Raw genomic sequence first — 15,608 nt, forward strand, 5'->3', positions numbered from 1 at the left:
CACAGGACGGAAGCACAGACCTGAGTGAGAAGCAGGGTGAGAAGGACAGAGCTGCTTGCCCAAGGGCTCTTCACAGCTCACTGACTCCATAGTCCCTCTCCAAGTCTTCCTCTGACATTTTCCCATAGATACCAAGAGGCAAAACATCTCCTGGCCTGGAGATGGTACAACCCTTATGTCTGTTCCTTAGACACCTTACCACATGACCAGAGCACTGTACTTAAAATGGTCATAGACATTTAGTAAGTGTTGATTCGTGCTCACATGATTAGACAGATGGGAGAAAGGGAAAAGAAAAATGTTCAGATAGAAGAAAGTAAAAGGAAGAAAGAATTCTCTCTCTCTCTCTCTCTCTCTCTCTCTCTCTCTCTCTCACACACACACACACACACACACACACACACACACACACACACAACACACACACACACACACATTTGGAACACAGTAAGGTCAGCAGCTTACACACTTCCCCTTATCATTATCTTCCTACTCCCACCCCCCTTGATAAACTTCCAAAACTTACAGCACACGGTTATTGCTTTTTCTGGTGACTTTGATGCCAAATGGCTGTTTGGAGACCTCAACTTGGTAGTTCAAGGAAGGAGCAGCATTTCCACTGAAGGGTTGCACATGCTCATGAGGCACTTCATACCTTCCCTTGTTTTGGTCAGTGAACTGCACAGAGAGATGAATAGAAACAAAGTCCAAATGAAAACTGACCTATCATTCAAAACTACCAGTGGCCTCTCCAGCACTAGTGCTTCCTGTGTAGATGGTCCTGGAAATTGAACACTGATCAAACTGGCATTATGTCTCAAGTAATGTGCTGGTTACATTGCCAGCTTCATATGTTTGTCTGTTGGATATATATTGGTCTTCAGGTAGAGACACACTGTGATTCTGAAGGCTGTCTCTAGAAAATTCAGAGCAGTGGTAGCACTTTGATCCCTTCTTCAATTTCCATGGTATCTAGGACAAATGAGTGGAAACTGAAAGCTCACTGGTAACCTCTATATGAATTGAGGAAGTTACCACACAGCGAGAAGGCTATCAAAGACTGTAGTGGGTAGCCATTCCAGCTTTGATCTGGAAGGTCCAACCCCCCATTGAGGCTTAGGTAACTGTCACGCCTACAAGGCAGGGCCAAGAGAGGACCCTGAAGACCCCAGATCCGGATGCGCTGGCTCGCTTGGTTCCTGGAACCTGGATGCTGGAGGTAAACCAAGCAGAGTTCTCCAGAGAACACCGCCGGACTGTGCCACACCTTTCCCAGACCCCGCAAACTATCCCTTCACTTGTAAGTTACCCCACAAAATAAACCTCCCTTTTAACTACATGGAGTGGCCTTAATAATTTCACCAATAAAAGACCTTGACAAACAAGTGCTATATGACTACAACAGAGAAAGTTACTTCCTTTAGCAAAACGTTCTCCTCTGCAGGAATTGTAGTTATGAGGTATAAGAATACTTATGAGGTATAAGATTTTGAAAAAACAAACTACAACCTTAAAGTGGAGGCGATTCGATGTCTGGTACTCGACTGTGAGCAGGATGTTTTCAATGTCATTTCCAAACAGGGGTGCGGAAGGCAAGTTTTTCAACTGGGCTGTGAATCCTAACATGTAGAAGAGAAAAGGCTTTCATAGTTGGTTCTGTTAATTTTCAAATAGTGGCCACATAAAATTAAACTTTAGGTCAAAGGGGCAAACAAAAACCTTTATCTTCCAAAGAAGGGAAGATATAGATACATATCCCCTTATGGATATGCACATCTCATCTTGGACTGGATCCTAAACATAAGTACTGTTAATACTATATCCAAAACTATCCAACCCTCTTCTCTAAGATCTGAGTGAAAACACAGCCCCAAATGGCTAACTGTTATGTTCCCTGATCATCAGTCATCCCACGTGGATCAAACACCTTTATGGTCTCAGTATTCTTTCTCAGTTATGTACTCAGTACATTACAGAGCATCTTGTTCACTGGAGTCATGTCCTCAGTTAAACAGCCTTGAAGAGTCCCACCCCTTCTTTACACTATGAACCTTCCCATGATGGTACCCACTGTCATCCTCATCCCAGAATGCTCATTATTATGCTCTTTGTTTAGGGGTAAGAATATTAGTTCATGAAGACTGATGTTAACTAGGTAACTTCTAAAGTATGCTTGTAAATTTGTAACTGTTTCCATTTCATAAAAATTACACTAGAATAGGGTTGCAAAGAATCTTGGAGATCATTATTTTCATATTTCACACTTTATAAATAATAAATTTGGGAACCCAAATGGTCATGATGATTATATAAAGTCATGAAGGTGCATAAAAGTGAAGACAGACCTCTGTATACAAACTGTGGGTGTATAGCTTGGGATTCTTGTTGAACTCCTAATAGTGAGAGTGGGGGTGTCTCTGACTCTTTTACCTGCTCTTGGGACCCTTTTCCTTCTACTAGGTTGCCTTGTCCAGCTCTTATATGAGGGTTTATGGCTGACTAGTCTTATTTTAACTTGTTATGCCAAGTTCAGTTGATATCACTGGAAGGCCTGCTCTTTTCTAAAGGGAAATGGAAAAGCAGTAGATCTAGGGGGAGGGGACTGAGAGGAAAGGAGGCATGAGATGTATTGGATAAGAGAAGAATAAAGAAAATGAATAGATCTTTTTATACAAAAAGAAGAAAATACATAAATCTTTATATACAAAAAGAAAAATGAAGCCAGAAACAGGACATGGTCTCTGAATTCCTGAGGCAGAGGTGATTACTGCTTGATGCCAAAATAAGATCTAATCACTGACAAGAGCTGTGCCCACCTCTGTCACATATAAAGTGTGACAACAGAGTAGTCAGTACTCTATGTGCTACTACAGGTGTCCCCTAGGATGGAGCCAAGCCTCCAGATCTAAGGTTCTACCCTCAACCTACCTGCATTTGTAAACACAGGATCACTCTCCATTTGGTAGCCATGATTCCTGGAATAGTAGCAAGAAACATTAGCGGCTCCCTGAGGATCCCAGCAGCAGCCACGCTGGTCACACGTGTCCTGAAACAGAGATTAGACTATTAACTCCATTTAGTTCATTACATTTTAGGAAATGCAAATTAGCCCATTTGAGATTGTGATAGCAACAATTCACTTTTACCAACAAGACCTGACACCAAGTAGCAGAACTTCTATAGTTCTCCTTGCCAGTTCTTTTCTTATGGTGTAGGAGGCAATGTGTGCTTCACACACAAAAGCTGGTAAATATCTTTTAAAATTCTAAACCATAATATAGTTATATCACCACTATTCCAAAATTATAAATAGAGCTTCATGTGTATTACCTTTGAATGAATGACAAAAAAAAATGACTCTCTTCAGACACTTTCAAACCAAGCCAATCTTGATTTGACTTCATTTGTTGTTAATTTACTGCATTGCAGTGTGGGGGTGTCAGCATTTGTTTGGGATCTCTGTGTATGAACTAAATATACTCAGTACAGCAAATGCAGCAGCAGAATGCAAGGTATAAAGTCAGGACAGATCATGTCTAAGGGTGTCCCCAGGTCTATCTTGTTGGAACTTTCAGAAGCACTAGGTGGAAAGACCATACTATTTGTTTAAAGGCTTGAGGAAGAATGCTTTTAAATGTATACATGTGACATATATATTTATGTGTGTGTGTGTGTATATATATATATATATATATATGTACATAATTTCAACTCCTCCTGAGACAGAAAGAAAGAAATGTCTTTCCTTGACAAACCAAATAGAGTATAGTTTTGCCTTAAGGAAGATGCCTGCCTATACCACAATTGATATGTGAGTTAAATGGAAGCTAAAATGAATACATTCTCTTTCCTAGTGCATCTAATTTTGGAGAAGCATTCAGGATAAACACTAAGTAGTACAAAAAAATCTCTCCTTGCATGTGTGGGCTTGGGGCTAGTGTCTTGCAGCTAATAGGCAATCGTGGATGACACACCCCAGCTTAGACCACAGACACAAGGTAGCTTCGGTCTTGCTCATTTTCCTTCCCTTTCTCCATTGGAGCACCTACCATGGGAAAAGCAAGCTGTTATATCATGGAAGGGACCACATTGTGAGGAACTCAAGGCATAGTTCTCAGTATAACAACTCCACAGAGAAGAGTCATGAAAATAACCCACATTGGTAAGCTAAAGGGATCAATGTGATCTCAGAAGACTCCTTCACTGTGGTTTCTGAGAATCTCAAAAATGGAGTTAACCAACCAAACCAAAGCCAGCCAGATTTTCAATAGAGAAACCTTGAGAAAATAGGCTTGTTCCATTAAACCATTATCTTTTGGATAATTTGCTACATAACAGGGGATGACTAATACATCCTGTCACAATGTCTTACAGATATGGAACTCAGAATCCACAGAGTAGAGGGTTACAGATGTGAAACCCTGCCAAGGGCTCTTAACAACTGAGAAATCAAAGCCAAAACTTGTCCATTTCTTTTTCCTATCAGTATCACTAGATACGATACTAATGAAAATATGTCAGTGTCTACCAGATGTCAAGTTAAAAAATGGTGAGATATATGAATAATTACATTTAATTGAATACTAATTTTTATACTGACAGCCAATACTGGTTAAGTATCCCTTATCCAAAAGGCTTAGAACAAGAATAAGAAATAGTTTCAATTTCAGATTCCTCTTCAGACTTTGGGATTATTTATATTTACATGATAACAGATTTTGAAGATAGAACCCTCTAAACCCTCTTACCTGCTTTTATAGGTAAGATACATAACCTGAAGGTAAAATACTTTTTGGATCCCCCCTGCCTGTTTTTCATTTGTTTGTTTTTGCAGTACTGGTGTTAAACCTAGGACTTCCTGCATGGTAGGCAAGCACTTTACCACACAACTAGATCCCCAGCACTTGTGAAATATGTGTACATATTTTTTCTATGAAACAATGTTTCATTGCATGAGGATTTCCACTTGCAGCACCATGTTAGTACCCAAAACCTTGTAGATTTTGGAATATTCCAAATTTCTGAAGTAAAATGCCCAATCTCTTTTGAAAGTGGAAAAAAAAAAAGACATCTACATGTGGCCCATATTCCTACGGGGACAATTTTACTGTGATATAAACTTTAGTCAGAAGTTGTGGCTTTGTTCCATCCTTTCAAAACACACTCAGATGAAAGAGATTACAGATGGAAAAGGCAAAGGTGCCTGGAAGGATGTTAAGCAGGGTAGCTTTCTATATAACCAGAGCTTAATAATTTTTTCACTTAACTGGAAAGCACAAAGATCAGAGAGGCAAAGGAACAAGAACATAGACGGCCTCTGCTGGTCGACTCAGAAGCACCAGTTTACTGCAGTGGAGCTGAGCAATAGTGAGAAGTGGAAGGAGAGACCAGGCAGGATTCACAAGGAACAGTCTTTGAAGGTATGGGACACCTGGGAAACAACTGCAGAGGGATGCTATGACACCAGAACAGTGACTTGGGGGGATAAAAGCACACAGAAAGAACGTAGGCTTCAGAAACAAAACACCAAGTTCAACGTGAGGATTAAAGTTTAACAGACATTGCCCAAACAGTAACTACTAACACACCAGGGAGGGGAAAACCAGGGTGGGGAGGAAACCTTCAGTCCCCAGTAAGGAACGGAGGAGGAGAGAGTAGTGCACGTGCAGAAAGAAGAAATCCTTAGGGAAAGTGGTCACATCAGCTAGCTTGTGGCTTGAATAGCTAAAGACATCATGGTGGGGGCTGGCGGTGTGGCTCAGTTGGTAGAGCGCTTGACCAGCATGCACAGAGCCCTAGCTTCAGTCCCTGGCACCACGTTCCAGGCACCGTTACTTAGGCTTATAATCCCAACACTAGGGTACTGAACTAGAAACATCAGAAATTCAAGGTCATCCTCAGCTACCGTGAATTCAAGGTCACGCCATGCTGGATACATGAGATATTGCCTCAAAAAATAAACAAATAAATAAACAAACAAAGGCACAGGATTCACAAATGTGAGTGTTGAACATTTTCTCTTCTGTGTGGAATTAATGGGGGAAAGGACATAAAAATGAAAGGGGAACTCTCTAAGATGTGAAGGGGGAGGACAGAAGAGGAAGAGGGATGAGAATATAGCAGAGGGAGTGAGTAGGAAAATGCCACTACGAAGCCCTGTGCTTCAGACAATTCATATGCTAAAAAGAGAAAGAAAGGAAATTATAGTTAAAGAAACAAGTCAGTAGAAAATCTCCCTATAGCAGACGCTTCTGAAATGTAAGCTCACAAAATTACTGAAGACGAGCAAAGGAGAAGAACCATGTGTAAAAGGCAGCATTCATGTTTGATAAGGCTCCCCAAACTCAGTCCTGGGAGTACAGCCTGCAGCCCACAAGGAAGATATCACAGGCCAGATATGAGTTCAGTCCTAGGACCCATGTGTTGGGAGGAGAGAACAAACTCTCACAAGCTGTCCTCTGACCTCCACATGTGCACAGAAGCACATGAACACACAAACACATACACACATAAAATAAATAAATAAACCTGCAATAAAAATAAATGAATAAATAAATAAATAAATAAATAAATAAATAAATAATAAATAGAAGTAGTCTTGAATGATGGAAATATATTGACCATAGACTATTTTATGCATTATTCAACATGTGCATCTTGAGTAAGGTTTTAAAAGTTAACATGGCCACTTTCTTCCATGCCAAAATAAGATCTGATAGCAGAATTTTATAGAAATATACCTTCTCTGCCATGTCATTATCCAGACTTTCAAGTCTCCAAATCAGTCTACAGGGTATTTTCAGAGAATATTTCCCATGACCTTTGAGATTATAATTTTAAAGTTTTTAATCAATAGATGGAAGTGGGGGGAGATAGGATATGATTTGGGAAGGGGGAATATGGGGACATCTGAAAAGAGTTGGAGGGGGAAGTAAATATGGTCAAATTATACATGTATGAAATTCTCAAAGGTTAGAGAATACATCTTTAAAGTGTTCATAATCACAGTTTAATTAATATGTTTATCTGAATACCCATTGTCTCCCTGGCTGATAAGGATTTGAAACAGCAGGCAAAGAAGTGTGGCAACACTATAGCTCTGTCCAGTCTGAGTTCCTCAAAGCAGAATCAGGCTGAGAACCCAGGCAAGAGCTCCATTTCTCTGATGTGCTTATGCCCCATGTCTGAACATGGTCCACACTCAGGTCGATTTCTGGGACTTTGTAGCTCACTGCTCTTCATAGAAACAACTAATGGCTATGAGCTGTTGTTGTGTAAACACAGAGTAATTTTTAGGTGGAGGCTCGTAATTATATCAGCAAAGCATGCTATCTTTGTTGGTAAGTCATAAAACATGATCACTTAAATACATTGATAAGAAACTGGAATGTGGAAAAGGACGTCATAAGCCAAATTCAGAATTGATAAGTAACTTGCAAAGTGTGTATTCTATAAATATAACAACACTTCTGAATACTAAAAGTTAGCCTTTCTACTATATAGGGATTATCATTGCTGCTTATAGAAAATCCATGTCAACTGCATTCAGATTAAACATCTCTCATAGTAATTTAGAGTATGGAAGCTTTGCTAAGTATGGAAATTTGTTCTCCCATATAATCACAAGAACTCTAACCCTGAAAAATTAAAGTGTTTAAATTTATTACTTAATATCCTTTCCCTGAGCTAAATATCTGGACTTGAGCTAAACATTTCTGTTCCCTGCCATAAATAAAATCTGGAATTGAGGGGGAAAGACTGCATCAAGAAGGAGGGGAATGGTGCCCTGCCTTATAAATGATGGACTTGAAATCCATGTCAGTGGCTGTCTCTTAAATCTGCACATGGATTACAAAGGTATAAGAGAGTTAAACAGTCCAAAATAATAGAACAAAATATTTGAACTTGACCTCATACACAGACTGAACTGATAAAAGTAACAGTTTTCTTGTTATCCTAAGACAGAGGAGATGGGAGGGATAAAACTAAACAGCAATAGCCTCAGCAATGCAACCTTCCACTTAGTCTGTCTTCTGGGTTCATCACCCCATCCTACCCACCTCTATACAACCTTTTAACATACACAACACATAAATCATCCATACATTCAGCCCCTCAGCAATAACCTAGACCACTAGATCAACAGACAGTGCACAGGTCACATAGCAACTGTAACACACAAGCTTAGATACCTCTCCTATGAGAAAACAGACAATTTAAAATGGCAGTATTTCCCTCCAACTGGCAAAAGAGAAGCAAGACAATAGATGAACATAAAGATCACATGGTTATTCGGATGGGTACATCATGTTAGAAAATCTAATAGCCCCTCTCTGAACCACACCTTGACTGGAAAAAATTATAATAGTGTATTAAAACAGCAATATGCAAAGATTACTGTGGCAGTGATGACATTTGAAGTTTAGCAATGTCCTGTAACAAGATGAAATACTGTAAGGATAACATAGTTAAGAAATGGCCTGCTTCTGGGAGCTGCCTAGTAACTCATTTCCTAGAATAAGGTGACACTAACAAATTCTTTTATTTTAATCAACTTTCTACAAACCCAGTGCAAAAAAAAAATGTTGCTTTGGTAAAACACATCTAGACCATAGCTGTCCATTCCACAATAAAGCACATACAGACAGTCCTCAGGAGACATCCAATGTACCTTGGAGTCTTAGCAGTCTTCCCAGACACTCTTCCCCTCTCTGCACTATTCAGAATGGTTCAGCTCAACGACCTAGCTCCCCACCCCACTCAGTGCAGCTTTGATGACTACTTCCACCTTGAATTCACCTTCAGTTCCATGGGGCCGGGGTGAGAAATCATTAGTAAAGTGCCTATTGCCCTTCCCATTCCTCTCTCTCTCTGTCCACTGCATCCTTTCTCACTTATCTTTAGTTTCAGCCCTATACCCAAGGTGCTTTTCTTTCCTTCTCCCTTCTGTGTTCTTGTACCTTTCTCTGAGTCTCTCATTTTCTCCTTCCCTTTTCGTCCCTGTTATCATTATCTACCTTTCCTCAGCCCCAGTGGTTATTGCTAGCTGTAACATATCACACTCAAACACCTTCCCCTTCTGACTTCTGAGTTCTGCTATTTCCTCCAAGACCTCCTCTTCTCTTTTTCTCATATTCTCTTCCCGCATTCTAATCAATCATGCTGATCTCCTTGCCTCTCCACCAACAGATCCCAGCCATGTTCCTGTTTACACAGTCTATGTAACAATAAAGAGCTCCTGGAAAGGGGGGGTAAATATCTATCAAATGTCAGGCCATAAAACACCACGCATAAGGGCATTTGGACACACATGATTTCTTGTTGAGATTTCATTTATCAGGTACCTTCATGTTTTTAGTTATTTACTTTTGCCTACTGCCTGAGATAAGCAAAGGGACAGTTGGGATGCCTCTCTCTCCCATGACATGCCCACCTCTATTGCACCCCATCCTCTCATTAACAGTAATCCACTAGGGCCCGGGAGTGGGGGCAGTGACTTTCTGGGAGATCACAGATCACTCCAGGACTGGGAGAACAGAGTAGCTGCTACATGTGTCCAAGAAACACGTGCCACAAGCATCCACTGTGCGCTTGATGCTAATCTGTTGTTGCACTTGAGTGGACTTCACTCAGAAGGTTGGACTCTGTTTTCATTTAGATAGCATTCCGATTCTCAAAATGTAAATGGCAGGTCATTTTTATTTATTATCATGATACTCTCAGATGTGCATAAGCTAATGATATAGAAATGCTGGGCTAAAGTGCCGTGTCCTTGCAAGCTCTTTACTCTGACATCATTTACCTTCTTCCTTCCAAAGTTCGACTCTTGAGACTTTGTCCTTACGTTAAATCATGCTTTGTGCACATGCACGACTTTTTTTATTATAGTTCCTAGATAACCTTTTGAGACGACAGAATGCTGGCACAGAGAAAGGCAGTGAAAGAGTTGAGGACTGCAATCAGGAAGAGCCACGGAAAAAAAGATAAGCACACTTTCACTAAGTCTAAAACCTCACATGGAACATACTTACCCTAAAAACATGGCCATTGTTTATCAGAAATTCTGATACAACTTGCTGAGCCTGGCAACCCAAGGGTGTATTCTAGGTCTTCTCCCCTTGAAGCTACATGACCATACAAACATGGATGCAGTTTAATTTCGGTGAGCTACTAATACCGCCATACACACAGCTTTTGTGAAATGGGAAAGAAGAAAACAAGAGGAAGAAGAGGAGAGAAAGGAGGAGGAGAAAGAGATGGAGGCGAACGAAGAGAAGGAAGGAGAGGAAAGGAAGAGAAGAAGCTGCAGTGTGTTGTGAATTCTTAAGTGAAAACAAGACACACAGCACAAACCTTATCAGGTAACTTGTCAGGGATGCAACTTATCCGTTCCAGTTCACTTAGCACTGGGCAACTGGGCGGGTTAAGAGTGGTTCTTGTGGTTGTAGGATCTGGAGTAGCAGTTGTGTCAGGATCTAGGATTGTCATATCACAAAAGTAGACATAAAATGATTAGAATTATGACCACAGGCATTCAATAGGACCAGGATTCTCAGCAGTTCCAACCCTGTTAATTCCTCTACTGACTGAGCTCTAGTTCCATGTGTTTAAAGTTCTTCATCTTTGCTTTATAACACCTTATTTTGTTCTTGCTAACTGTATTTATCTCTGTGTATACCAACATCATCTCCTTCTTTGCTGGAGTTCCCCTGAAACATGGTACATACAAGAGAAAGTACTCAATCATTAGAAGCTTGTAAAACTGGACACCAACTTGATTTTTGGGCTACGTCAGTAAACCATATCCTGCCAGTCAAATCAAGTCAAAACCTGCCTCTATAAATGAAGTATCACGGGAACACAAACATACTCATTTATTGATAGCTGCTTCGTGCTGCGATGGCAATAGTACACATGATAACAGAAACCGTATGAGTCAGTCAATCTAAAGACTGACTGAAGGTCAAAGGACAGCCCAAATGAGTCCGTCCTCTCTTCGCATCATGTGAGTTCCAGAGATCGTTCTCAGATCATCAGGTTTGGCAGCAAGTACCTTTTGCTACTGAACCATCGTTCGGGGGGATACTAATTCTCTGCCGACCACTGCAGGAGCTATACACAGAAACGTACAGTAAACATGCTGTCTTAAGCACAGCAACTTCAATTCTGTTTTCTGGGGCAATCCCTAGTCCCTTGGAACACCTCTGAGTGGTGGCATTCTTTTGTAATTATAAACTCCCAAGCGACAAAACATGTAAAGGAATGCAAAAGTCTAGAAACTACCCCAGGGCTCAAAACTTTGATTTCTAATGTAAAGATCAGTAAAACAGAAAGGACATTCTTACTGCACTCTGACATGGGGAAGAAGCTTTATTTACAGTGCTATCTTAATAAACAATGACATTATAAGAAGAAAATGCTATTTCCAATTGTTTTTCTTTGCACTGGGGTTTCCAGTGCAAAAAAATAAAAATAAAAAAAAAGTATTAAACAAAATGTGTTTGGACAGGCTTCTGCATAAGACTTTAGCTCCCCCTTCAGGATCATGGAACTTTAAAAGTTAAATGACCTTTAAGATTCTAATCTTACTTTCTGAAAAAGGAAAAATTGATGTAGCTAGGGATTGAGTAAAATGGACAAAAACTGGTTTGGCTGCAATCACAAGCTGGCCCTTCGCTGCCTGGTTCCCACAGAAGTGATTCCTGTGTGAGGCAGATAGGAAAGCCTGGATCATTCAGCACACCTTTGCCCATCTTTTGAGATATATCAGCTCAAAAAACTTTGGATAAAAATAACATGAGTAGGTTTTTAAGAACCAATCTTGGGCCTTAAATAGTTGAATTGATATATAGCAAATTATATGCACATTATTTCCTTTTACATAGTATGTTGTCCAATATCAATATTAACAGAATTATAATCATTTTATTATATTCAGCAAATATTAAGCCAAGTGTAGAGCTGGATCCAGGGCAGTAGTTAAATGTGGAAATGGAGATTTCAGAATTTAAACCTACTATCTATTGACCTGCCATGGTTTGTAGATATTCAGTAAGATACGTACAGTATGCACGCATTCACATCCACATTCTTACATACAGGAAGCAATATAAAAGTGTGACTTCTCTATCGTCGGTGGTGAGTTTGCTCTGATATGGGAGAGACTGGGGGTCACTCGTTACCATTTGATTGTGTGGAAGTGGCTAAGAGCACAATCAGAACCACAGCGACGATGAACAACACAAGCAGCAGGACAATGAGAATCAGTTCCAACTTGCTGAACTTTTTAAACCTTTGTCTCGCCATCTGAAAAGAGAGAGGACAGTTTTGGATTTAAAATGTGTTTAATTATAACTAGTACATTTTTAATCCCAGAGCTCAAATGTATATAAAACCTTCCACCACCTAAATTTTCAGGAAAAAAAAAAAAAAAGTTCCTGACCAATTTCATTTTACTGTCATTCCGATTCAGTTGCTGCATTGATTCTGCATTGTTATGAGGCAAATCTCAAACTTCATCCATCTTAATCTGAAAATATTACAATTTATTTTCAAAACACAAGAAACTTTACAAAACAACTACCAAAACCACTATTATGACACCTACATATTTTTACAGCAGTTCCTTATCAGTACCAAATACCTAACCAATGTTGAAATTTGCATTTTATAAACTTTTCAAATGACTTTTGTAATATTTTTAAACAAATTTTTATAAACGTTGGGTCTCACGAAGATGAAAATAGGATGTTTATCTTATCATTAGTTTATATCTCCGCCACTTTTAATCAAAAGGGCCCATTCCATAGACATTCCACGTAGTGTGGATGTCATTAACTGCATTCACCTCAAGCTAGCATTTTTATCTTATATTTAAGGTTAATTAATAGGATCCAAAATTTTCTCAGATTTATTTTTAACGGTTTTAGCCACAAAGGAGCATAGATGGCAAAGCATCTTCATCAGGAAACATAATATCCTGTTTTCTTTCTTGTAATATGAGCAGCCACAGGCATTTCCAAGATGTGTTATCCCATTAGGAATTACGAAGTGGGGTACTGTGATTCTTTAGTCTAGAAATATCTCTATAGACAGAAACGTTACTTTATCTACTCCTTGCTTCAGAAGCATGCGGTTCCCAAAGGGATGATGAGTTCAATGTTTAACTCCTTTATTTTATGCTTGTCAAAATATTTGTTTTCCTGGCATCTTTCAAAGGAGACTGAATTTAGTATTTCTAATCATTTTCATAAGTTGGTGGATTTCAACACACTTAATGCTTACTACTAATCCATTGGTAATATTAATTCTCATGTCTCCCCGTCTTTGTCCAGAAGGGGGCCTCTTTAACCTGGTATAACCATAAGAATCTTTTGTAGTATTCTTCCTTTCTGGCACAATATGACATCCCTGGTTCCTCTTGCACTTTCTCTACTGTGGTCTGTACTTACATATCAACAAGTAACCTCTATTCTTTCTAATGGATGTAATATTAGGAACAAGAGTGAAGATGAGAGCTGATAGAATTCAAACTTAAGAATTTAGAATTCTAGTGCTCCATGCATCAGCTTAGGTAGTGGTCACTTTCTAAGGAGTCATCCAATGGATCCTTGAGGATTTGCTATTTTAATTTATTTTATTTTTTATTGATTTTAATTTCTATGTTTTGCTTGCATGCATGTATGTGCACCATGTGTGTGCCTGGTACCTGGAAAAGTCAGAAAAGAGTTGCAGATGCCCTAGAACTAGAGTTACAGTTAATTGGTTGTAAGTCACCAACTGGGTGCTGGGAATCTAACCCAGGTTCTCTGTAAGAAGAACAATTGCTCTTAACTGCTGAGCCATATTTCCAGCCCCAGGAAATTTTATTTTAAAAATACAGAAATTACACATTTACTTCTTGCTATGATTTGACTGTGTGTGTGTGTGTGTGTGTGTGTGTGTGTGTGTGTGTGTGTGTGTATCCTTCTGAAATCCTATGATGCGACCTAACATCCAATGTGGTGGTAATAAGAGATGGCATCTTTGAGGAATTGATTGGCATGAGGGATTTGTTGAAGGAAGCACTGTTGCACATTATGAAGTCCTGTTCTTATCAGCATGCTCTGATGTGACCTTCTTATCTTCTATTTTATGGCCTTATGATCTGAGACCCACACACACAGTAAAGAGGACCCATGAGCCTCGGTCTTGCTCACTCAAAGCCACCTTCCTCCTCCTCACCCCTCCCACTACTTTTCTGACCGCCTTATAAACTATGCGCTATTTACTCAAAGACAATATATTCTACCTTTCTCCCTCCGACTTTGATATATAACTCTGAAATTTAGTTCCTATGTCATCATTCTCTAATATACCTATCAGTGTGCACTCATATACCCTCTCCTCCGTCAGAATTACTCACAGTTCTTTGCTCAGAGATTAGATGACAGGAGGATTTACTTCTCATATACTGGTGAGAGAGCACAGTGAGTGTAACTGACTCTTACTCTACAAAAGGAAGCAGAGCTGACAAGGACCACCTTGTGGTTTTCCACAATGAAGTGCCCTATCTCTACTGTTCCCAGCTACTATCTACAGTATCTCACGTTAGCAAAAGCTTTATAAGGATTTGCTTAATAATTGTCTTTCTTGTAAAATTCCACAAAGGTTAATAATATTTCATGCTTACTATAATAAAATTAACTAATAAGGCAAAAGGTGATCATATGTTCACTGTAGGAGAAGGGGTATTAGAATGACATTCCAAGTGACCAGGGCTCTTTCTCTTTGGTGACTGTTCACAGCTGTGATGTGGAGGATTGTTCTTTATTCTATTATTTTAAACACTATGTCAGATGCTATAAAAGAACACCTCCACATCTGGTCAAACTGTACACACATGGGTTCCATGGTATCATGGCAAAAATTTAAAGTTAGACCATAACCCAGGAGTTCCATTTGTGGCAATTCATGCCATCAAAGCAATTGTGTATCTGAGAATCAATGTATATACAGATGGTTTTTGATCATGAGAACAACGTATCTGTGTAGAAGGAGGGCACTGAGTACATGAAACAAATGCACAATCAGTGTTATGTAAAAGCATGACATTCTTCTTTCCTGCCCCTTTGAAGCTGGGCTGCACTTACTCTAACAGAATATGATGGAAGCCTGACTTGCTAGACCAGGTTACAAATGGAATTGTAACTTCTTCCTGCTCTGTCGCTCAGATCATAGCCTAAAGAAACCGGCTGCCATATAAAATACTGAAATAGACCTACAGAGATTTCAGACAGCCTACACAGAACAGAGGCCTCTGCCTTGAATCACATTAAAAGTGGCCCCTCCATCCCAAGCAACATAGTTCACTTGACTACTGACAAGATTCATAACTCATCCTCATGAGTGACCCTCAACCATACCTCTTACCTAGAGAAGCTAGGAGACAAGAATTTTTTTTTATCTTTTAAGCAGAAAATTTGGAGTAATTTGTTACATAACAATACATAACCAATGCAGACAGATAAATGTGACCTTTAAATAAGATACCATTGGCATTTTTTGAGTCTTCCTGATTCTTGGCAAACACCTTTTTTGTTTCATGTGTTCAAATGTATTAACTGCTC

General features: G+C 39.4%; 1 protein-coding gene across 1 annotated transcript in view; it reads right to left on the bottom strand.

Moving 5' to 3' along the window:
• The window catches only part of LOC114684453, a 157,905-nt gene that overhangs the window by 130,990 nt on the left and 11,307 nt on the right, over window positions 1-15,608 (bottom strand). The window contains 5 exon segments of the mRNA XM_037203622.1: window positions 527-678; window positions 1,510-1,619; window positions 2,929-3,046; window positions 10,354-10,475; window positions 12,183-12,306. Coding sequence (XP_037059517.1) covers window positions 527-678; window positions 1,510-1,619; window positions 2,929-3,046; window positions 10,354-10,475; window positions 12,183-12,306 — 626 coding nt within the window.

Source organism: Peromyscus leucopus, chromosome 3, assembly GCF_004664715.2.
Source record: "Peromyscus leucopus breed LL Stock chromosome 3, UCI_PerLeu_2.1, whole genome shotgun sequence".
NCBI classification, from domain to species: Eukaryota; Metazoa; Chordata; class Mammalia; order Rodentia; family Cricetidae; genus Peromyscus; species Peromyscus leucopus.